At 40.3% G+C, this 23,348-nt stretch overlaps 1 protein-coding gene across 4 annotated transcripts in view; it reads right to left on the reverse strand.

Annotated features, from left to right (window-relative positions):
- Window positions 1-876: 876 nt before the first annotated feature.
- The window catches only part of OPHN1 (oligophrenin 1), a 599,884-nt gene continuing 577,412 nt past the window's right edge, over window positions 877-23,348 (reverse strand). For all 4 annotated transcript variants that reach the window (XM_059910821.1, XM_059910818.1, XM_059910820.1 and 1 more), the window contains 4 exons: window positions 10,993-11,158; window positions 9,819-9,869; window positions 6,017-6,058; window positions 877-4,808 (listed from right to left, as the gene is read on the reverse strand). In XM_059910821.1, the coding sequence (XP_059766804.1) occupies window positions 6,025-6,058; window positions 9,819-9,869; window positions 10,993-11,158 (251 nt within the window). In that variant the 3' untranslated portion in view covers window positions 877-4,808; window positions 6,017-6,024. The remainder of the gene's footprint in view (window positions 4,809-6,016; window positions 6,059-9,818; window positions 9,870-10,992; window positions 11,159-23,348) is intronic.

The raw sequence follows: 23,348 nt of genomic DNA on the forward strand, positions 1-23,348 counted from the left end.
CCAGTGCTCCATGTTGCCTTTCTATTGCCTTTGACGCTCAGAGGTTTGAAAGTCAAGTAACTTCCAGTCTTATTTCCTAGGCTGGTTTCACTATTCTTTGAAGTAGAAAAACTTAATTTATATGTCATCAAAGTATAATGCCATGTACAAAGCAATGTAAGAAGCAGGCAGCTATGGACACAATCTTTGTAAACACTTCCAACATACCAGATTGGCCTTATCTGCCATTTTTGGTCTTTGCCTCACAAAGAGGTCTCCTTCCTCAACCTGCTTTGTTGTCTTAAATGCCTTACAATCAGTGCTTCTCAGACTTTAATGTGCATAGCTATCTCCTGGAGACCTTATTAAAATACAAATTATGATTCCAGATGTCTGGGATGGGGCCCAGGAATCTGCATTTCTCATAAGCTCCCAGGTAATGCTGATGCTGAGGCTGTTTATAGACCACATTTGGAGTAGCACGACTTGCAGATGTTGTTAGTCTCATTTCTAAACATCTTCTCCATTTACTGTCAACATTCCTTTACCACTGGAGGTAGTATGGTGTATTAGAAACAGGAACGGCCCTGTAGCTTCTAGTCCTGGGTTTCTATCAATCCCTAACTGTGTGACATTGGGCAAATCATTTCTCATCTTCCTTAGCCTCAAGTTTCCTTATCTGTAGAATGGGGCTGTCAGCTGTCACACAATGATGTTGTGAGGCCTCAGGGAATAACTGGGCTTGGTGCAAAATAGACTGTAGATGGAGATGCCTAGGTACAAAATGATTCTGGGCCTACATTTCCTTAGAATTGCAGAAGACAACATGAGCAGTGGATCATGCAAAATATGCCCAAAGATTGTTTCCATGACAAAACTGTAGGTGGAGGCCATTAATACTAGACAGTCTGCATACTTTATTAAAAGTCACATTAATGGACCCCAGGATCTAATTCTTTTTCTTCTGATGTTACATATGTATTTCACAAATGTGTCTTTCTAGCATCTATTAATGTCCTTGGTATCAAGTGATTCTTTTCCCTATGAAAATGAAGGTTTTTCTTCAAAAACATCTCTTCAAGGTATCTTGCTTTTCTCTGAAATTTTTAAATGCTTCTGAAGCTTTTTCTGGGCTTGTGATGTGTCAAGGCCATTTGTCTGTAGCCACATTAAAAATAGTATCATTGATCTACATTCTCTCAAAAGCAATTTTTCTAGTCACAGAAATACTTCTATTACTTTATTTGTTCTAGCTATTACAGAATTAAGGAACTTCTTGAAAAGGGAAGGATTCTTTCCCACAATTGCAACTTATTTTAGAAATACTCTACATGACACCACTTTATTACTCAATTTGGATGCTGAGTTTTGCCCCTCAGTGGCTGGGCAACACACTCCATCTTTTTTTAAACAAAAACTTCAATAATATTTATTATTCTAAATCATCTCTTAACTTTTGCTATCATCACCACAGAAAACCCTTAATAGGGATTTGATCCCAAGGCATCAAGTCCTGCAGAAGCACCAAGACCATTTCTATTTCTCAAACCATGTGTGGATGCCGCCCGTCTCTTGGGGTAAAACTGCACATGCTAGAACCTTGGTGAAGTAACAGACATATACAAGGACCTTTTTCTCTTTGAAAACCAGCTAAGCCAAGGACTTGACAACTACCAACTAAAATATAAATCCTTCATGTCACAAGGTAAAAGTAAATGATCCGTTTTAAGACATTATCAAATGGGCATTCTGAAGGTGAGGAGAAAACATAACTCAGAAATCTCTTTCAGCCCAGTTTTTATTCCCCTGTAAACTGGACCTTCATCCCCTCCTTCCCCTCAAATACTTGCCTTTTAATATTTTGTTAAGTAGGTCAGCTCCAGTATTATGGCCTTTATATGGCAAAGGGAAAACAACATGGAGTGCAGAGTCAGAGAAAGCTGGATTAGAATAATAATTCTGTTATTTACTTTCTGTGTGACCTTGAGCCAGTTAATTTTAGCCTGCTGGGTCATAAATCCTTTATCTGTAAAATGAGGAGGATAGCATCCACTTGCATGATTATTGTAGGGACTAAATGATATAATGTATATGAAGCATCTAGCACTTAGTAGGTGCTTAATAAATGTTATCACTGACAGCTCAACATTTACAGTTCATCCATTGCCAGTTTCTCCTACCTGCTGGCCGAGGTATGCAGATAATTTCCTACAATTGACACGCTTCAATTATCACCCCCTTCCCATAGCCTCTTCTGAATGACTATCCATCCATCAAGCCTAGGACAAGCCAGTCTCATTCCACAGAAGCTTTTGCTCTTTAAATCAGAGAACAAAAGGGTAGGTGCTGAGGTTCATTCTTTGGGTATAGCCCAGGGCAGGGGCAGAGCCAGCCAGGCACTGCTCCTTGGCTTCCAGTCAGACTGGTGATCCCAACTCTTTAGGCCAGGCCTAAAGATCTGTGTCCCAGGAAACACATAGCAATCTCACAGCCACATTTCTGGGACACATATTCTACTGAAATTGTGGTGGCTTTCTCTGGTTCTCAATAATCTCTCAATATTTGTAGTGGTGACTGTGGAATTTCCCCCCAAGGAAACCAGAGTGAAATCATGTCTCTAATATCTTCAAAGGTACTGAGGCCCCATTGGCCACTGCTTCTGTGGCTAAAATCTGCACACCTGCTTTGTTTAGCTAGTCATCTAATGGGACAGAGCAGAGAGGCCACAGCTCTGAGACTGTGGCTCAATGAGTACTTCCTGAGTGAGGCTAGTAGGTCTCACAGAGATTCCCTTTGAGGGTGAGCAGCAGGTAGAATGGTGCCCACTTGGCTTACTTTCTCCTGGTTTTTTTAGCAACTTTGCCTTTGAGACTGGGTAGAGCTGAGAGTTCAATATGGCCACCTGGGTACATCGTCATTAAGAATGTCATCAAATTGCTACTCAATTACTTCCACAAAGGCTCTCAGTGTGTTTAGCTTACATGTTACTAACTCATCAATAAGCCATATTTAGAGTTCAATCTTGAAAGTAGCTATTGCCTTTCAGTAACACTGTTCCAAAGGCATCTCAGAGTTGGTTTGGGCATGGGTGCATTCTCTTTCTCATCTCCCTCTCCCTTACCCTCTCTCTCACCTCCCCTCTCCCCATGTCTATGCTTCTTTCTCAGTACTATAGTCAGTGCACTAGTGGGGCCTGGCTATAAGAGTCCAATAGGAAAGTCCTTTCTCTCACACTGGACCACATTATAATTACACAGACCCTAAAGACAGGCTATCTTAAAGGCCACCCTAAAGCCAAGGCACCTGTGTGGAAACAAGAGATGACACTTTCTCCAGCAGCTTCTCTTCAACAAACAGGAATCAGAAATGTCTACTCGTCAGATTTCTGACTCACTACACTAACTGTGTTTTAATTCCTTTCCAATGATTGAAATAGCAAATGAGGAAGACCAGGAGCTTATGTCTGGAAGTCCCATTTGGTGGCAAATATGTGTGGCCCAAGAAAGAGGGTAAAAGCCAGATCCTCAAAATGATGGCCATTAAAGCGACCAATCATAAGGCCCCTTGCTAGATAAGCATGGTGTAATGGAAAGAACCTTGTGTAGGTGCCCAGGGATGTGGTATCTTGTTTACACATGGCTGCTAACTTGCTCTGCCTCAGTTTCCCCAAAGGTAAACTAAGGAGTTAGACTAAATAATTCTGAAAGGCCTTTCTAATCAAATATTTTATAGGTCATAAAAAGAGTCTTTTATCTCAAAGGCTGTGGTTCTTAACCTTTATTGTGTCACAGGCCCAATTTGAAATTCACTAGAATGTTATGGACCATCTCCTCAGAAAAGGCACATTGAAAAGGCATACCATTTCAGAGGCTTTATGAAGTTCCTGAATCCACAGATATTGGGTTAAGAACTGTTTCTTTCAGGTGATAAAACAGCTTATCTGCATAAGGCAGACATGAAGCAACAGTGACAACTGCCTGGCCTCAATCCATCTTAACAATTCTCCCCAGCATTTGACCCAAAAATGGAACTCCTGCAGAACAAACACAGTCTGCCTTTTTTAAAAGAACTGTCTTCAGCTTTTGTTTCTTTCTTGATTGCTTGGAAAGGAAGCTGTCAGGAGAAAACAGGAGGAGGAATAATTCAAACAGACCTAGGCTTTGACATGTAAAACATGCTTTGCAGATTTGTCCTAAGCGGCTGTATGCAAAAGCAGGAAGGCCTGAGTCCACTTGGAGGGATTGTGGGGGCATCACTCATTCTGTCTGGTCCCATAAGAGCAGACACATTCTTGGCAATATATTACAGCGCCAAAGCTCCAAACTGGCACCAGGGTCCATATCCTCAGTAAGAGACATATTAAGATTCTCGAAAGTTCAGCAAACATTCCTACTCCCCTACTTCCAAGGTAAGCAATGGACCCAACTCAAGTAACTTCTGGTTCAGGGTAAGACTTCTGAGATAAATCTTTAGTCCCAAATCTTTCAGAGCTAGATGGCCTTTTGAGAAGGCAGGAAGTTCAGAGAAGAGTTGAAAACTGAGCTCCTCTCTTCGACTCAGGTCGGTGGATAGCTTGGTTTCTGCAGTCTGGCTTGAGGGAGTTCAGCCATTCACAGTCTTATAGGAGCTCAAGATAGACCTTCTGAGGGAATGAAGACAGAATACAAAGGAGAAATAAACTTGTGTCTAGGACGTGTGTCCCTTATTTTATAGCATCCCAGAGCCTGAAGGTGCAGGGCCAGGAAAGATCTGCTCTTCAGCACACAAGGGTTTGAAGAAGACTCTTCTAGAACCTGGAAAGGGTCCCCTGAGGCCAAGGCTTTTAAAACCTGAAAGGGAAAGAAGAGAGTAAGGAATTAGCTAGGACTGGTTAAACACTTAACAGCCACTGAGCAGTAGGCCCTCTCTTGGTAGGTAGCTAATCTTCCGAGCAATAGCGGCTGGGTAGAAAAAGGCCCTTATAACTCAGATCCCATGAAACTGTCCTAATACGGTGCTAAAATCAGGGCTGAAACTGTGTGCCTTAAGCCTGAACTCTAATCCCCAAAAAGTCTACAGAAGATACAGATGCCTGATACCTCTGAGATTACCCACCTTGCTGAATGGCCACTGCCTTTATGGCCCTACAATAACTCCAAACTTCCTTTTACTGGGACTTCACCTTCATGAGAGCTGATAAGAAAATGCTTATCTACCCATAGACCTCTGAGGACTGGCAGTGATATGAAGAAAAGGAAGGCTGAGGAGTACATGGAAAGCTCTGCTCCAGATACCTGGATCTGATTTATGTGTGTATTGGTTCATGTCATGCCAGCAATCTGATTGTCAATCAGAACTCCTAGTAAAGAAAGAAATTTCCATGATCTCCATGGTTCTGGTGATCTCAGTAAGTTACTTATCCCCTCTGAACCTCAGTTCCTTTATTTGTTGAGTGAAAATACATACTAACGTCCCTATTTCTGGCATTTGATATGGACTAAATGATATAATGGAAGTGAAAACGCTTTGCATTAGACAAATATAAAGAACTAAGGATGAAGGTTCAAGGGGTAAGACTGAAATTGTGATTTGATCTGAAGGAATGAAGTTCCCCTACAGATACTAAGGTAGACTCTTGGGACCTGCTATAATATCAAATGAGAGGTTACTGATATTCTTATAGACCCAAAGGATGTCAGAGTTAAAAGGTTCCAAACATTTCATCTTACATATTGGGAAATTGAGGCCCAGAGAAGGAAATGTAATTGCCCAAAATGTCACGATTTAGGATTCCTAATGACCTTGATTCAAAGGCAATTTGTAAAACTATACTGTAGTTTGGCTGAGCAAGAAAGAAAGGAAACTTAAAACACAGAGAACCTCATAATTAAAAGGCAGTAAGTTTAAGGGTCAAGTAATTACAGGGTAGTGAACTGAGGCATGGAGGTGAATTCCCACCCTCTGGACCTACATGGCACTCCAGTCCTCAAAAACTCAGATCTCATAAAGAAGGTATATGTGTAACAAGGTTTTGTAATCAGGGATGGATACTACATACCTGAGGCCTCAACTCTCATCTCCAGGAAGTCTGCCTTGAGAACTGTGGGTAAAGGAGGAAAGACATTTCACTAAGACTCTAGAAATCAGAACTGGAAAGGAAAGCAAGTGGATGGGTGACCCTTCCAGGACGGTGGCAATTAGGCCATTTGAAAAACGAGGAAGTGATTCCATCCAGATGTTTCAAAACATCTCACTCCATGCTTATAGGTTGGGCTACCTCTCTGCCAGATTTAGAGAGCCCAGTATCCCAGACACAAAGACATCTTTCAGGTGCCAGCACAATCCTTCGAGTGCCATACTATGGGAGGCAAGGGAAGACCAGAGAAATTGGCCCAAGACCAAAGACTACATTCTGTGATTATCTCCAATGGGAAAAGGGCAAAGAGGGAAGGCAAGTGCCTTGTGAAACATGAATCTTTCTTTGCCTTGAAGACCAAACCAGCCTCTTGATGTGCTTAGATTGGTCCTAAAGTAGCCTTGTCTGGGGATGGTTGGAGGCAAGAGACAATTCTGGAGAATCAAGCTCCCTATAATTTGGCCAGAAAATCCCAGACAACATCTTGCCCCAGGGCTATATCCTGAACATTGTTTTTCTCTTCTCTCTTAAGTCTATTTATACCTACTCCCTGAGTGATCTTATTCCCATCCATGATTTCAATCCCCATCAAATACTGAGACCCCCCCCCCACAAGGTTACTATTCACATTGTAGTATATGTGAATGCCCCTATAACTTTGTACAGTGGCTGTACTTAACAGTTCTACCTCTAAACCTATGTAGATCCAGCCCCAATTACTAGTCTAAGTTGCAGTTACCCACTGGACATCTCTATCTGATGTCCCAAAGAGTCTTCATACACACTGTGTCCAAAATTGACCAGAGAAACTTTCCCACAAAACCTGTTCCTCCATGATTAATTATTGCTACCATCTACCTAACTGCCCAAGTTAGACTTTTTTCTCTCTTAATCTTTCTCCAATGCTCCATGTTTGAAAAGTCAGCAAGGTCTTACTGAGTCTACCTCAAATCTGTCCTTTCATTCCATTCCTATTGACAATGCCATACATCAGGACCTCATCAACTCTTGCCAGGATGATTAGCCTCCTAACTGGTCTCCCTGCCTCCAGGTTTTACTCTCCCAACTATCTTCCTCATTACCAGCAGAATGTGTGTGTGTGTGTTTTAAAATAACTCAGGCAGCTTAGAATATGCATTGTCATGCTGAAAAGTTTTCCATGACACCCCATGGACTACAGAATAAAGACCAAACTCCTTAGTATGTCATATAAGGCCTTTACAATCTGGCCCCAATCCATCTTCTTGGCCTCAACTCTAGCTAAGCTTCCTTCTTCTCACCCCCACATTCTAGCCAGAGTGGAACACTAATCACTTTGTGAACCTGCCTTGCATAAGCTATTCTGCCTTACTGAAATGTCTTCCCCTCCCTTCTCTTCTTGATGAGCCACTTCTCATTTTCTTTTGAGTTTTTAATTTTTTTAATTGTTGTATTGTAGAAGGGAGATGAATGAGAAGTGAGGTCATTCAAATGTCAGGTTACATAGAGTCAGGCGTACAAACTGGAAGCAAAAAGGGGCAGAGGAAAGGTTAAACAGATCATTTTCATTAGAGATGAGATGGGATTGACTGTGGCTAGTCTAAGAATCTTGACCAGTAGCCAGCATGTAGGTGCACTGATGCAAGTGGTGGTTACAGAATCGGGGCCTAGACAGAAGGGGTGCTTTCCTTATGTGGATGCTGAGTGGGAGGAACCTGTGGGTACCTAGGAAGGTGGCTTATTACATATTGGAGGACTGGTGTACCCACCTTGGTCTTACCCACAATCCTGCCAAGATGGAATCTGGGGATAAGGAACAGGATTAAATTTATGTTCCAGAGGCCTGGACATAGGATTGGTCAGGTCGTCCTCCAGCCTGAAGTGTCTGCTTTGACCACAGTGCCCTATGTTGCAGTTGGTCCAAGACTTCCCTGAGCACTAAATGACAAAGCCCAGGCAGTGGTTACCAATCTTTCCACACTTTCAACACCAGGTTGGCTATAGTTTCCCTATTAAAAGTCAGGCTGCCTTAAAGATTCTGTTGGACTTTGTTCATGCCTAGTATGTGTCCCTCTCAATGCCTTGGTTCCCTGTCCAAAGCTACAGATCAATCCCTCACATTTTCAGTGTATTCTACCCATCTTTCAAGCCCCATCTCAGATATCACTTCCTCTAAAAAGCTTTCCTTTAGATATGCCCGGTTCATTCTGTTAATTCTAGTTTGCTTCATTCTATTTCCCTGGTATTTATTCTCATATGGCTTATCCTAGGGAGGTTGGAAGGACCACCAGGAAGTAGGAAGTAGTCCTGCTCATAAGCAGATACTTTATTAAGAAGATAAAGTATTCTCTCTCTTTCTGTTTTTCTTTTTTTCCCTCAAGCCTATCTGATTAAGCCTGCTTTAAAAATGTCCTAGGTGAAAACTTTATCTTCATTCTATCAGTAAGAGAAATCTGGGGCTTTGACCTCACTTTCATTTGTTATGGTAGAATAAATGGTAAATTATTGTCTAAGGAGAATTTGGCCTAGTCTAGAGTTCCCTGTGGCTGACTGCCAAGCAGAACTAGGGTGACCTGCTGTTCAGAATCATGTCCTGGTGAGTCGTGTCCCACAGTTTTAACTAGATGATGTCAAACCTATCCCAGCTCCAGTGCTAGTAAAGGCACATTGTTCTGCTTTTAACTGAATACCTGGAAGAGTTACACGCCTGTCACCCATCAGGAAGCACAATTTTGAACTCTCTGATAAGCAACATTGAATAAACTCACAGAAGAGTGCCTGAAGGCTAAGCAATCATTTCTCCAGGTGTTCTAGTCTAAAGGGTCCCAAATGATAGGCCTTGGAAAGCCTGTACCAGCACTTGAGGAATTTTAAAAACAAATTAACTGGAAGAAAGAAATAAAGGAAGGAAATTTTAAAAACCCAGACTCCCAGGCCCTACTCCTGGAGATTCTGTTTTAGTGGGTCTAGAGCAGAAGGCAGGAATCTGTGTTCATTTTATTTTCCCTCAAAATTTTCCAGGTGATTTATATATTCAGCCAGTTCGAAAACAACCACCTAAGTCTAATGTTTACTTCTGAAATGAGGGCTATGCTTATTCTAAGGCTGTTTATGTTAGAATATTGCTTTCTATATATTCCTATCAGCTGCCCTTTTGGAATATAATAGGGTCTAAATAAGTAAACTAACAAAAAAAATTAGACCTACATCAAGCATAAAGTTTTTGCAATACCACTTGGCATGTGAGTACTCTATGTGTGTGTGTGTGAGAGAGAGAGAGAGGAGAAAGAGAGAAAGAGATGGAAAGACAGAGTCAGAGAGGCAGAGACAACAGACACAGAGATAGACAAAGAAAGAGAGACATGGAGAGAGACAGAAAAAGAGTCAAAGAGATAGGGAAACAGAGACAAAGAAACAGAGATATAAGTAGAAAAACACAAGGAGAGACATAAAGAGACTGAGAATTACAGAGACAGAGAAAGAAACAGTGTTCAAGAGACAAATGGACAAGAGTGACAAAGGCAGAGAGACACACAGGTATAGAGACAAAGACAGAGACACAGGGTAAGAGACAGGGAGACAGAGAGACAGTGTTGGGGGAGAGAAAGGAACAAACACAGACAGAGAGAAAGAGACAGAGCTACAGAGAAACAGAAAAATAGAATGTTAAGAGAGCAAATGACATGCTCATGATATATTTATTAAAAAGTGATTTGGTTTCATTTCTGTCACCTGCATCTCTTACCTTCCTGTTTTCCGGGAAGCTGTTTCAAAGAACCTGGTCCTGGAAGCCACCCTGCAAAGAGAAGCCAACCAAGTCCCATGAGTTGCTCTGGAATATGTGTGGGAACCAATGGCCAATGGAAAGGAAAAGAAAATATGAACCAGATAGGCCACCAATGCCAGGCTCTGCCTTAGCTTGCAAAGGATCTCGGTCTGAGGAAAAACCCAAGTATCAGAATGTGAAATGGCTCAGAGACCATAGGCACCCCCAAGGCTATGGCTGATACCCTTTGCTCCCCCTTGGTTCAGAATGGTCTAAGTATGTTGCCCATTCAGACTACTCTTGGGAGAAATAAGTGAAACAAGTTCTTGGTTTCAGAGTATAATTTTTGGCATTTTTGGCTAAGTGTAATTTTGGCAATTTTGGCTAAGTGTAAATACACTTAGCTAATTAGTCCAAACGGTAGAGGCTCTGTTTTTCTTATTTTCTCAATTTTACAATTATGGAAAATAAGAGACATAAGAAAAAGGAACACTAGGAGGCAGGATACTGAGAGGGATCCCAGGCACTGGCTGAGGAGAGGCCGGCCAGGCTAGTTTTGTGGCCAAGAAAAGCTGGTCCCTGAGAGGTGCTGTGGCCCCACCTTAGCGGCTCTATCCCTGATTCCTTGGCTTACAGGCTAGCCTCAGGAAGGCCTGTTGGATATTAGCTCTGCTACTACCCTGTAAGAGGCTCTCTGGAGAATCTGAGCCATTTTGGAAGATTTTAAAAAATCATACCCTCTTTTTAAAAAAAAAAAAAGCCTCAAAGCACACGTAAAATGACCAAATCTGTTCATTAAATTACTTTTAAAACCAGTAGTAATAAGAAGAAAAACAAATTTCCAGAGGCAAAGAAGCATGAAAGCAGCCAGTAATCTTATCACCCTAGAGAGATCAGGGCGACTAAGAAAAATGGGTCTCCTATCGGGTACTAAGATTTAAACACCTCAGCTTTAGGAAAAATCTCCCAGCTTTAAGTGTTGAGTAGAACACTCTGAACAGAGCTGGTCTGCAACAGTCCCCTACACTATGAAGTGAATGATACCCTGGAGTTGTGCATTGTACACCCTTCACAACCATAACGGTGATCCTGAAAGCATTCTTAGTGGTCTAAGGTGGGCTTTAGGTCAAGGTTGAAAAACAACCCTACTTACACAGACGATGGGATTTCCCCTGCATTGCCAGTCACTATATCTGGCTTTGGTTCTGGTTTCTGGGTAGTAGTTGCCCGGCAGGGAGGATCTGGAGGCCTCACTGGGGGTCGGATGATGGTTGGCTTTTCTCCTGGAGGCCGCACTATGCTGAAACTGTCAGAGTCTCCTGGAAAAGAGAACAACAAGAACGTGGACAGTGAGCCAAATGGAACACTACTCCTCAGCAGGTACCCAATATTGCAGCTATCTTGGCCACCTCCCTTGGTCCCCATTTCTTTTTGGTAACTAACAACTCTGGATTAAAAAAAATATTCTTCCAGCAGCTGTCCTTTCAGAAAGTCTATGTTTGAACCTCAGCTCTGGAGCTTCATATTTGTGTGACTTAGGGTATGTCACATCACTTTGCTCAGTCTCAGTTTCCTCAACGATATAATCAAGACTAATAATATATTATCTTACAGAGACATTGAGAGGATTTACTTAGGTAGTAATATGTTTAGTACTGTGACTGGCACATAGCAGGTGCTTAGTCAACGTTTGATGATAAATTTGTTATATTCATCATCACCAAAAATGAGTCTCTTCTCACTTAAGCCTTAACTATTGTGGCAGTCTCCAAACTCACCTTTCTGCCTCTATGTCTCTAGTTTCCAGCTCACTCAGTACAAAATAAATACACATAATTTTTAAATAAAATGATTCTGACAGGAATATGGTGAAACATATGCATGCACACATTGCTGGTGGCACTGTACACTGGGATTATTCTATCCAGATAGCTATCAAGAATTCTGGAACAGAGTCTCATCCACCAGAGGGCAGACAGCAGAAGCAAGAAGAACTACAGTCCTGCAGCCTGTGAAACAAAAACAACATTCACAGAAAGACAGACAAGATGAAAAGGAAGAGGGCAATATACCAGATGAAGGAACAAGATAAAACCCCAGAAAAACAACTAAATGAAGTGGAGATAGGCAAACTTCCAGAAAAAGAATGCAGAATAATGATAGTGAAGATGATCCAGGACCTCGGAAAAGAATGGAGGCAAAGATAGAGAAGATGCAAGAAATGTTTAACAAAGACCTAGAAGAATTAAAGAACAAACAGAGATGAACAATACAATAACTGAAATGAAAACTACACTAGAAGGAATCAATAGCAGAATAACTGAGGCAGAAGAACGGATAAGTGAAGTGGAAGACAGAATGGTGGAATTCACTATTGCGGAACAGACTAAAGAAAAAAGAATGAAAAGAAATGAAGAGAGCCTAAGAGACCTCTGGGACAACATTAAACGCAACAACATTCGCATTATAGGGGTCCCAGAAGGAGAAGAGAGACAGAAAGGACAGAGAAAATATTTGAAGAGATTATAGTCGAAAACTTCCCTAACATGGGAAAGGAAATAGCCACCCAAGTCCAGGAAGCACAGAGAGTCCCATACAGGATAAACCCAAGGAGAAACACGCTGAGACACATAGTAATCAAACTGGCAAAAATTAAAGACAAAGAAAAATTATTGAAAGCAGCAAGGGGAAAACGACAAATAACATACAGGGGAACTCCCATAAGGTTAACAGCTGATTTCTCAGCAGAAACTCTACAAGCCAGAAGGGAGTGGCATGATATACTTAAAGTGATGAAAGGGAAGAACCTACAACCACGATTAATCTACACAGCAAGGATCTCATTCAGATTCGATGGAGGAATCAAAAGCTTTACAGACAAGCAAAAGCTAAGAGAATTCAGCACCACCAAACCAGCTCTACAACAAATGCTAAAGGAACTTCTCTAAGTGGGAAACACACGAGTAGAAAAGGACTTACAAAAACAAACCGAAAACAATTAAGCAAATGGTCCTAGGAACATACATATCGATAATTACCTTAAACGTGAATGAATTAAATGTTCCAATCAAAAGACACAGGCTTGCTGAATGGATACAAAAACAAGACCCATATATATACTTTCTACAAGAGACCCACTTTAGACCTAGGGACACATACAGACTGAAAGTGAGGGGATGGAAAAAGATATTCCATGCAAATGGAAATCAAAAGAAAGCTGGAGTAGCTATACTCATATCAGATAAAATAGACTTTAAAATAAAGAATGTTACAAAAGACAAGGAAGGACACTACATAATGATCAAGGGATCAATCCAAGAAGAAGATATAACAATTATAAATATATATACACCCAACATAGGAGCACCTCAATATATAAGGCAACAGCTAACAGCTATAAAACAGGAAATCGACAGTTACACAATAATAGTGGGGGACTTTAACACCTCACTTACACCAATGGACAGATCATCCAAAATGAAAATAAATAAGGAAACAGAAGGTTTAAATGACACAATAGACCAGATAGATTTAATTGATATTTATAGGAAATTCCATCCAAAAACAGCAGATTACACTTTCTTCTCAAGTGTGCACAGAACATTCTCCAGGATAGATCACATCTTGGGTCACAAATCAAGCCTCAGTAAATATAAGAAAATTGAAATCATATCAAGCATCTTTTCTGACCACAACACTATGAGATTAAAAATGAATTACAGGGGAAAAAACGTAAAAAACACAAACACATGGAGGCTAAACAATACGTTACTAAATAACCAAGAGATCACTGAAGAAATCAAAGAGGAAATCAAAAAATACCTAGAGACAAATGACAACAAAAACACGACGATCCAAAACCTATGGAATGCAGCAAAAACAGTTCTAAGAGGGAAGTTGATAGCTATACAAGGCTACCTCAAGAAACAAGAAAAATCTCAAGTAAACAATCTAACATTGCACCTAAAGCAACTAGAGAAAGAAGAACAAACAAAACCCAAAGTTAGCAGAAGGAAAGAAATCATAAAGTTCAGAGCAGAAATAAATGAAATAGAAACAAAGAAAACAATAGCAAAGATCAATAAAACTAAAAGCTGGTTCTTTGAGAAGAAAATCAAAATTGATAAACCATTAGCCAGACTCACCAAGAAAAAGAGGGAGAGGATTCAAATCAATAAAATTAGAAATGAAAAAGGAGAAGTTACAACAGACACTGCAGAAATACAAAGCATCCTAAGAGACTACTACAAGCAACTCTATGCCAATAAAATGGACAACCTGGAAGAAATGGACAAATTCTTAGAAAGGTTTAACCTTCCAAGACTGAACCAGGAAGAAACAGAAAATATGAACAGACCAATCACAAGTAATGAAATTGAAACTGTGATTAAAAATCTTCCAACAAGTCAGGACCAGATGGCTTCACAGGTGAATTCTATCAAACATTAAGAGAAGAGCTAACACCCATCCTTCTCAAACTCTTCCAAAAAACTGCAGAGGAAGGAACACTCCCAAACTCATTCTATGAGGCCACCATCACCCTGATACCAAAACCAGATAAAGATACTACAAAAAAAGAAAATTACAGACCGATATCACTGATGAATATAGATGCAAAAATCCTCAACAAAATACCAGCAAACAGAATCCAACAAAACATTAGAAGGATCATACACCACGATCAAGTGGGATTTATCCCAGGGATGCAAGGATTTTTCAATATACGCAAATCAATCAATGTGATACACCATATTAACAAATTGAAGAATAAAAACCATATTATCATCCCAATATAGGCAGAAAAAGCTTTTGACAAAATTCAACACCCATTTATGATAAAAACTCTCCAGAAAGTGGGCATAGAGGGAACCTACCTCAACATAATAAAGGCCATATATGACAAACCCACAGCAAACATCATTCTTAATGGTGAAAAACTGAAAGCATTTCCTCTAAGATCAGGAATGAGAGAAGGATGTCCACTCTCACCACTATTATTCAACATAGTTTTGGAAGTCCTAGCCACAGCAATCAGAGGAGAAAAAGAAATAAAAGGAATATAAATTGGAAAAGAAGAAGTAAAACTGTTACTGTTTGCAGATGACATGATACTATACATAAAGAATCCTAAAAATGCCACCAGAAAACTACTAGAGCTAATCAATGAATTTGGTAAAGTAGCAGGATACAAAATTAATGCACAGAAATCTCTTGCATTCCTATACACTAATGATGAAAAATCTGAAAGAGAAATTATGGAAACACTCCCATTTACCACTGCAACAAAAAGAATAAAATACCTAGGAATAAACCTACCTAAGGAGACAAAAGACCTGTATGAAGAAAACTATAAGACACTGATGAAAGTAATGAAAGACAATACCAGCAGATGGACAAATATACCATGTTCTTGGATTGGAAGAATCAATATTGTGAAAATGACTATACTGCCCAAAGCAATCTAGAGATTCAATGCAATCTCTATCAAATTACCAATGGCATTTTTTACGGAACTAGAACAAATCATCTTAAAATTTGTATGGAGACACAAAGGACCCCGAATATCCAAAGCAGTCTTGAGGGAAAATAACGGAGCTGGAGGAATCAGACTCCCTGACTTCAGACTATACTACAAAGCTACAGTAATCAAGACAGTATGGTACTGGCACAAAAACAGAAAGATAGATCAATGGAACAAGATAGAAAGCCCAGAGATAAACCCACGCACCTATGGTCAACTAATCTATGACAAAGGAGGCAAAGATATACAATGGAGAAAAAACAGTCTCTTCAGTAAGTGGTGCTGGGAAAACTGGACAGCTACATGTAAATGAATGAAATTAGAACACTCACTAACACCATACACAAAAATAAACTCAAAATGGATTTGAGACCTAAATGTAAGACCAGACACTATACAACTCTTAGAGGAAAACATAGGAAGAACACTCTGACATAAATCACAGCAAGATCTTTTTTGATCCACCTCCTAGAGTAATGAAAATAAAAACAAAAATAAACAAATGGGACCTATTGAAACTTAAAAGCTTTTGCACAGCAAAGGAAACCATAAACAAGATGAAAAGACAACCCTCAGAATGGGAGAAAATATTTGCAAACGAATCAGCGGACAAAGGATTAATCTCCACAATATATAAACAGCTCAAGCAGCTCAATATTAAAGAAACAAACAACCCAATCCAAAAATGGGGAGAAGACCTAAATACACATTTCTCCAAAGAAGACATACAGATGCCCAAGAAGCACACGAGAAGCTGCTCAACATCACTAATTATTAGAGAAATGCAAATCAAAACTACAATGAGATATCACCTCACACCAGTCAGAATGGGCATCATCAGAAAATCTACAAACAACAAATGCTGGAGAGAGTGCAGAGAAAAGGGAACCCTCTTGCACTGTTGGTGGGAATGTAAATTGATACAGCCACTATGGAGAACAGTATGGATGTTCCTTAAAAAAATAAAAATAGATTTACCATATGATCCAGCAATCCCACTACTGGGCATATACCCAGAGAAAACCATAATTCAAAAAGACACAAGCACCCCAATGTTCATTGCAGCACTATTTACAATAGCCAGGTCATGGAAGCAACCTAAATGCCCATCAACAGACGAATGGATAAAGAAGATGTGGTACATATATACAATGGAATATTACTCAGCCATAAAAAGGAACAAAATAGAGTCATTTGTTGAGACGTGGACGGATCTAGAGAGTGTCATACAGAGTGAAGTAAGTCAGAAAGAGAAAAACAAATATCGTATATTAACACATGTATGTGGAACCTAGAAAAATGGTACAGATGAGTCCGTTTGCAGGGCAGAAGTTGAGACACAGATGTAGAGAACAGACGTATGGACACCAAGGGGGGAAAACTGCAGTGGGGTGGGGATGGTGGTGTGCTGAATTGGGCGATTGGGATTGACATGTATACACTGATGTGTATAAAATTGATGACTAAGAAGAACCTGCAGTATAAAAAAACAACAACAAAAAAAACAAAACAAAACAACAAAAGAATTCTGGAACAATGTGAATGAAATGCAAAATGATATATATGAGACAGTTCATGCTCATTGATCCAGTTGATCCACTTTGGGGAACAGGCCCAAAGAAATTAACCCAAAAGACAAAAAATAAGGAAAACAACTAGCACAAAAACATGCTTCTTAACAGCAAAAATTCAGACCCAACCACAAAGGCTGATAAGCAAACAATTCAATTCTTACAGGCATTTAACCAATACATATTATGCATGAAATGACAAGGATTTAGGCTAGGTCAAAAAATGTATTCATATAAAATAATATTAAGTGAAAAAAAGTCCACAAAAAATGTTCATGGCCTGATGAACACCATCTGGAAATAGACACATTTGCAACTATGCAAGGGTGTTAGTAGATCTTGATATTCATTTAATTTTTGTCAGTAAACCTTGATATTCATTGCTTTCTGCTACAAAACTTTTTAAGGTAAATGTAAAAAATATTAACTTTAATCCATATAATACTGTTGTAAGGTTTACCTTAAGTGTTTCCATGCTGTATTTCTTCTCCTTAAAGATTTTCTCAGTGGCTATAAAATGTACAGGATAAGTTCAAACTCCTTAACATAAATTCAAGGCCCTCTATGAGCTGGTCCCAAATTATTAAACCAGGTACTAGTGCTAGACTTTAAATACCAGCTCTACTTTTGTTAAACGGGTCTCTTCACTGGCCCTATCAAAGCAGCAAGCCCTTGACTCTTCTAGATGAGACAGTATGGTACAGTGTGGAAAGTAAGAGTCTGGAGTTGGGCAGACCCTGCTTTCAGGCCTTGTTCTGCTACTTCCAAACTGTGGGACCCTGTGCAGTTATTTCAACTCTTTGACTATCAAGGTATTCATCTGGGAAATGGATGTAATAACCCGTCCTCACAAGGTGGTTGTAAGGACTAAATTAGATGGCTGTTAGAGAATACCTAGCATGTAGCAGGGATAAGTAAGTGTTAGACTCTGTCCTGCTTCTTGCCCGATATATGCCCCTGTTCTCATGTCTTATCTGTATTGTAACCACCCCTAAACAGTCAGCTCAAATCTCAATCCTCTGAACACTTGAGCTGGCATTGGTAATTTCCATCCATGTAAACACTCATGAAGTACTTATATATTGCTCCATGGGGTTTTTTTAATTCCTCCAGCTAGTCATTCTGGTGAGGGAGACAGATATGAAAAAAGATAATGATAATACAGTGTGATTGGTGTTCTAATGGAGGTATGAACCAAGTACTTTCATTTACACACATAGAAATTCTGGCTCCCAATCTAGGCTATATCTTACATTTCTGGACATGCCATTCCCCTTAGCACCAGGTCGGGTACACAGAATTGCAGCTAAAGAGTGACCAAAATAATAACAATAATCCAATTTTTCTAACACATTATAATATTCAAAGCACTCTCCCAATTAACTATTTGATGTTCACAATAAGCTTGGGAGGAAAGAATAGCAGATGGGTCTTATCTTTCCCATTTTATAGAGAAGGAAACTAAGGTTTAGAAAGGTGAACTCACTCACCCGCAATCATACAGTTAGGTAAGTGGTAGAGTGAGGACTAAAACTCATATCTCCTGTTTCTGCATCCTCTGTTCTTCCCAGTGTCTGCTGTTTTGTTGTTATTAGTAGTAATATAAAAAGTTATAAATGACAATAATAATGGTAATGGTAATAAAATAACTGGTAAAAAACTTTAGCTACCTTTTTTATTGAATACCTGCTCTGTTCCAGGTACTATGATAATATACTCAGTACTTTATGCATATATTCTCATTTAACATTGGCCCTAACTCTGAAAGACAAGAAGCATTATGTCTGTTCTACAGTTGAGGAAACAGAGACACAGAGATGAGAAGTATAACCCCATAGTTAATTGGCAATAGATTCAGGTCCATCTGCTTTCCAAAGCCCAAGTAGTCAGAAGTACCAGTGGTTTTCAACCTTGGCTATACATTGGGAACATTGAAATTATACAGTACTGGGGACCCATCCCCAGAGAGCCTAGTTTAATTGATTGGGGTAGCACCTTGGTATGGGTATTTTTAAAAGCTTCCCAGGTGATGCTATGTATAACCAGAGTTGAGAACCATTAGGCCACATGATGCTGCTTGCTCACTGCAGATCAGATTATAACAGCTGACAATGCTGTTCCATTTCTACTGGTCACTGGAGGAGGTATTGGATAGGAAGCATATGCTACAGTCAGAGCCAGAAAACATTTCTACCTGAAGCTGTGTCCACCCTAAGGCTATTGTTTCCTTTGGTGAGAGAACCAGATGACAACCCCTGAAATATGAAACCCATTCATTTCCCAGTTGCAGCCACATCCAAATAGACATCAACCCAAGGCCTTGGAAAACAAATGTCATCAGCCTTGCATCCTCCTAGGCTCTTTATTGGGTGCTGCAAATTGATGATTCATTATAAGTCAAACTTTGAAGTAGTAGCAAAGGGCTTTCTTGTTTGAAAGACCCCCAGTGTTGTTCTCTCCTGCCTCTAATTTGTGACAGTATAGCCACAATGTCAAACTGAGGAGGCAGGGATGGAAGAGTAATAATAACTGGGAGTCAAAAGACCTAGATTCCAGTCTTAATACTAAAACTAACTTGCTGTGTGACCTTGAGCAGATCACTTCCCTACCTGTACAATGTGAACTTGGACTATTTTCCAGATCAGTAGGTCCATGATATAAGTCTATAGGCCTATATGTCTCCCCGCTGACTATTATATGCTACAGTGGAATACTCTAGAAGCCAGTTCTGATCATGTATCTAACCAGCTTGAAAAAAATCTCCAGATAGATAGATAGATAATAGTTAGATTTAGATTTCACAGCTCCCTGTTGCCTGCAGAATAAATTCAAACATTTTTTTAACCTGGAATTCACTACCTTCTTCCACCTGGCTTCAACTGATGTTTCTGGTCTAACTTTCTACCCTTCCTCTTTACATATCCCATAGTCCACAGAAACAGTATTATTTCTTGTTCCACGTACACATCCTACAATTAATCATCTCTCCTAGATGCCCTTTACCCCATCTAATATGCCCAAATTTGCATCATCTATTAAGATTCAGCTTAAGTGCCACAGCTCTTAGAAGCCTAATATGCTCCAAGTTCCTTTCTCTTAGTCTTACGGCACCAACCACCTTGTACTTTGAATCAGGGCTCTTTGTTTTGGTGGCTCTATCTCCCCTATTAGAATGGAGCAAACTGAGAGCTAGATCTAAATGGGATTCCTCTGTGTATTCACCAGGGGCCCAAGTAAATTGCTTTGCATGTAACTGGTATTCAATAAATACTCATTGAGAAAAGAAAAACGTAGTTCAGCCCATTAGAAGGACAACAGGAAAAGCTTTCCCTTTTGAAGTCCCCATTTGTGCCATCTGTGACACACACAAACATGATATACCCAAATTTCAGGGCTATTCTAAAATCTAAATTGAAAGGTGTTCAATAGACTGAGTGTTTCTTGAGGGCTTTTGTGCCCGGCCTTATGCTCTCACAACAGATGCAGACAAATGATTTGACATTGACTTTGCCATCCAGGGGCTTAAAACTGAGTTGAAGAATGAAGTCATACTCATGGGGAAAAAGCATGAATACAGTAACTCAGCATCCACAATTAAAGGGTCAAACTTGGGTGCCAAAAGAAGTGAGGTAAGGGAGAGTTCCCTGGGGCAGGATTGTCAAAAGGCTTCATGGAGGCAATAGGACTTTAGCTGGACTTTGAGGGGTGGCTAAGAATCCTTCCTTGCCCCTTCCCCTTATCAACAGTCCTCCTATTTCTGAGTGTTTGGCATGGTCAGAGATAGGTTGAGGGTGGAAAGAGTAGTTCTGAGCTCTTTTATGACACCTACATTTGAAGCTTGAGGCTTCTCATAGGCTCTAGAATATAGAAGAGTAAATATCTACCATCTTCCATGCCTGCCATTTCCTGAGAGGTCGTTACCCAACCAGTACCACTATCATTTTTTGAACTTCTATTATACTACCAGATGTTTTGTATACCTAACCTTACTTAATCCCCACAAAAACCTTACTGCAATATAGGCATTGTCCCCACTTACAGTTGAGAAAACTGGCTCAGAGAAGTGAAGTTTACCTAATTAGGATTGTGTAGTTAGTAATTAGCCTCCTGTAAAAGCAAAACAACTGCTACCTTTTACTTAGTACTCATTATGTGCCAAGTACATTGGTATCTCATTTCATCATTACAGCAATCCTATAGGCACAAATATCTTCATTTTACAAATTAGAAAACTAAGGCTCAGAGAGGTTGTGACTTGCCCAAGGTCCCACAACTAGGATGAGGCAGAGCCAGGATTCAACTCACATCTCAGTGACTCTGGAGCCTAAGTCATATCTGAGACTCCACTAAGTCTTTTGAGCTTATTGGTATTTCTACCAAATTGTACTTCCTTTTAATTTATTTTTAACCTCGGTCCACAACTTGACTCTCTGGACCTCCCTCTCCAGCCCAACCTGTTCCCTCCCTCCCCATTCTCTATCAAATGACCATAACTAAAGAATTTTAGCATTTATAGATTTCTTAGGACTTGATGAACATCAGTATTCAACCTTAAGCCAATTTCTTCCACCTTTTTTTACATCCATCTACACCTTACCCAAGAGCACAGAGTAAAGGGAGGCTGTTTTGACTTGTAGATACCCTCAACCTTCTAGAATCATCTATTTCTTTCTACGACATTCCCCCATGATCACTTTAAAGCCTCTGACCCCTGTGGATCAACTTGGAGTTAGGCTCCAGGAAATCCAGAGAATGATAACTAAACACAGTACATTATTAAAAGCGTAATGAGTCCAAACAAGAAAATGTGGATAATGGCCACAAAGCTCATTACCGCAAGAGCAAGTCTGTGCCTAATACTTTTAGAGCAGATGCAAATGCTACTTATAGCATTAGTCACCCCAGTGGAGAATTGATGGCCCTGTGGCTGAGCAGGGCCTTACAAGCACCCTTTCCCCAAGCCCAAAAGCATGCTACCAGAATGCAGTCTTCTCTCTCCAGTCAAGACAGAGGCTCCTAAGCCCATATGTCATAGGGTCTCAGTGTGGATGTATTCTCCATTTTTATCTCAGAACCTCTGGCACCGTGAAGGGCTCTTTACCCCATGCTCCTACTGGAATGTATATCTAACTCCCACTAGAACATGGATGACACTGGACTGGGACTGGTTGCTTACATGCCAGCCTCGCCATGAACCTTTGGAGGGCAGGGAACATGGCCTTTCATCTTTGTCTCTCTAATTGCACAGCATTGTGCCTGAATAAATGAACAAATACATGTAAGTAGATGCCCTTCCTCTCCGTTCCCCAAAGGAAAGTCCTAAGTCCCTTTGTAGAAGCTACAAAAATGCCCTTTCCAAAGCCAGGCCTGGGAAGAGGCAGCAACATCAAAGGAAGGCAGGAAATTTGGCTTGTATAATTTTGTTCCTCTAAAAGTGAATGCTTCTTAGAAAACAGAAAGGGGAAGGTAGCTAAAGCCACTTAAGAAATAAGAATGTGATACCCAGGGAGCCGAGGTTCAACCCCCATCTCCACATCTTACAATGTGGGTGACTCTGGGCAAGCTGTTTCACTTCTCTGAGCCTCAGTTTCTCCATCTGTGAAATGGGGAAAATAAAACCTATCTCAAAGGCCTATCAGAATGATTAGATGCAATAGAAGAAGAGACGTGTCCAGTTCCATGTGTGGAACAGAAAAGGGCCCTTGACAAAATTACATCAGCAAACAATATTGGTTACGTTATCAAGTTGAGTGTCATGGAACAAAGCAATTTAACATGCACCTTGTTTTTGCTATCTTTAATTACTAAGAAAATATGTGGAGCACATCCAGTCCATTCAAATGTTGGATGAATGCAAGGAGTGAAGATGGTGGATAGGACAGTGGCACAGTTGTATCACTAAAGCAAAGAGACCTATGCATTGATCCTCAGGATGGCAGGCAAAGCTCTGAAGAAGGAGCTGAATTGAAGTGACAACGACAAGATGCAGAGTGGGTAAGCTAAGGTGACAGCTCTCTCCCTCTGACACTGCCATTTCAGGCTGTGGGCTAGAACCTGTGGCTAACAACTATTAGTTATAGCTTGGGGTCAGAGCTGTTTGCAGTTTTTGTTTAGTTGATATTTGTTCTGATGCCCGAAATCTGTCACTGGAGTGACAACCAAATGGGGAGGAAGGGAGGTAATAAGACGTGAGGAGGTGGGAGTAGGGAAAGTTCAAAGAGGCAACTACACCAGAGGTTTGGCTAATTCTTCACCAAGGGCAGGAGTACTACCTCAGTTTTACTTCCTGTAGCCAAGGCTGGAGGCATGGGTCTTTGAAAAAACCTGCATCACACTGGCCTGTTGCTAACTGATTTAAGGCAGAAAGCAAAGCCAGGGAGTGCTGTGGCCCAGATTTAGATAGTCTGGCTGATACTG

Source organism: Balaenoptera ricei, chromosome X (genome assembly GCF_028023285.1).
Source record: "Balaenoptera ricei isolate mBalRic1 chromosome X, mBalRic1.hap2, whole genome shotgun sequence".
In the NCBI taxonomy this organism is placed as follows: Eukaryota; Metazoa; Chordata; class Mammalia; order Artiodactyla; family Balaenopteridae; genus Balaenoptera; species Balaenoptera ricei.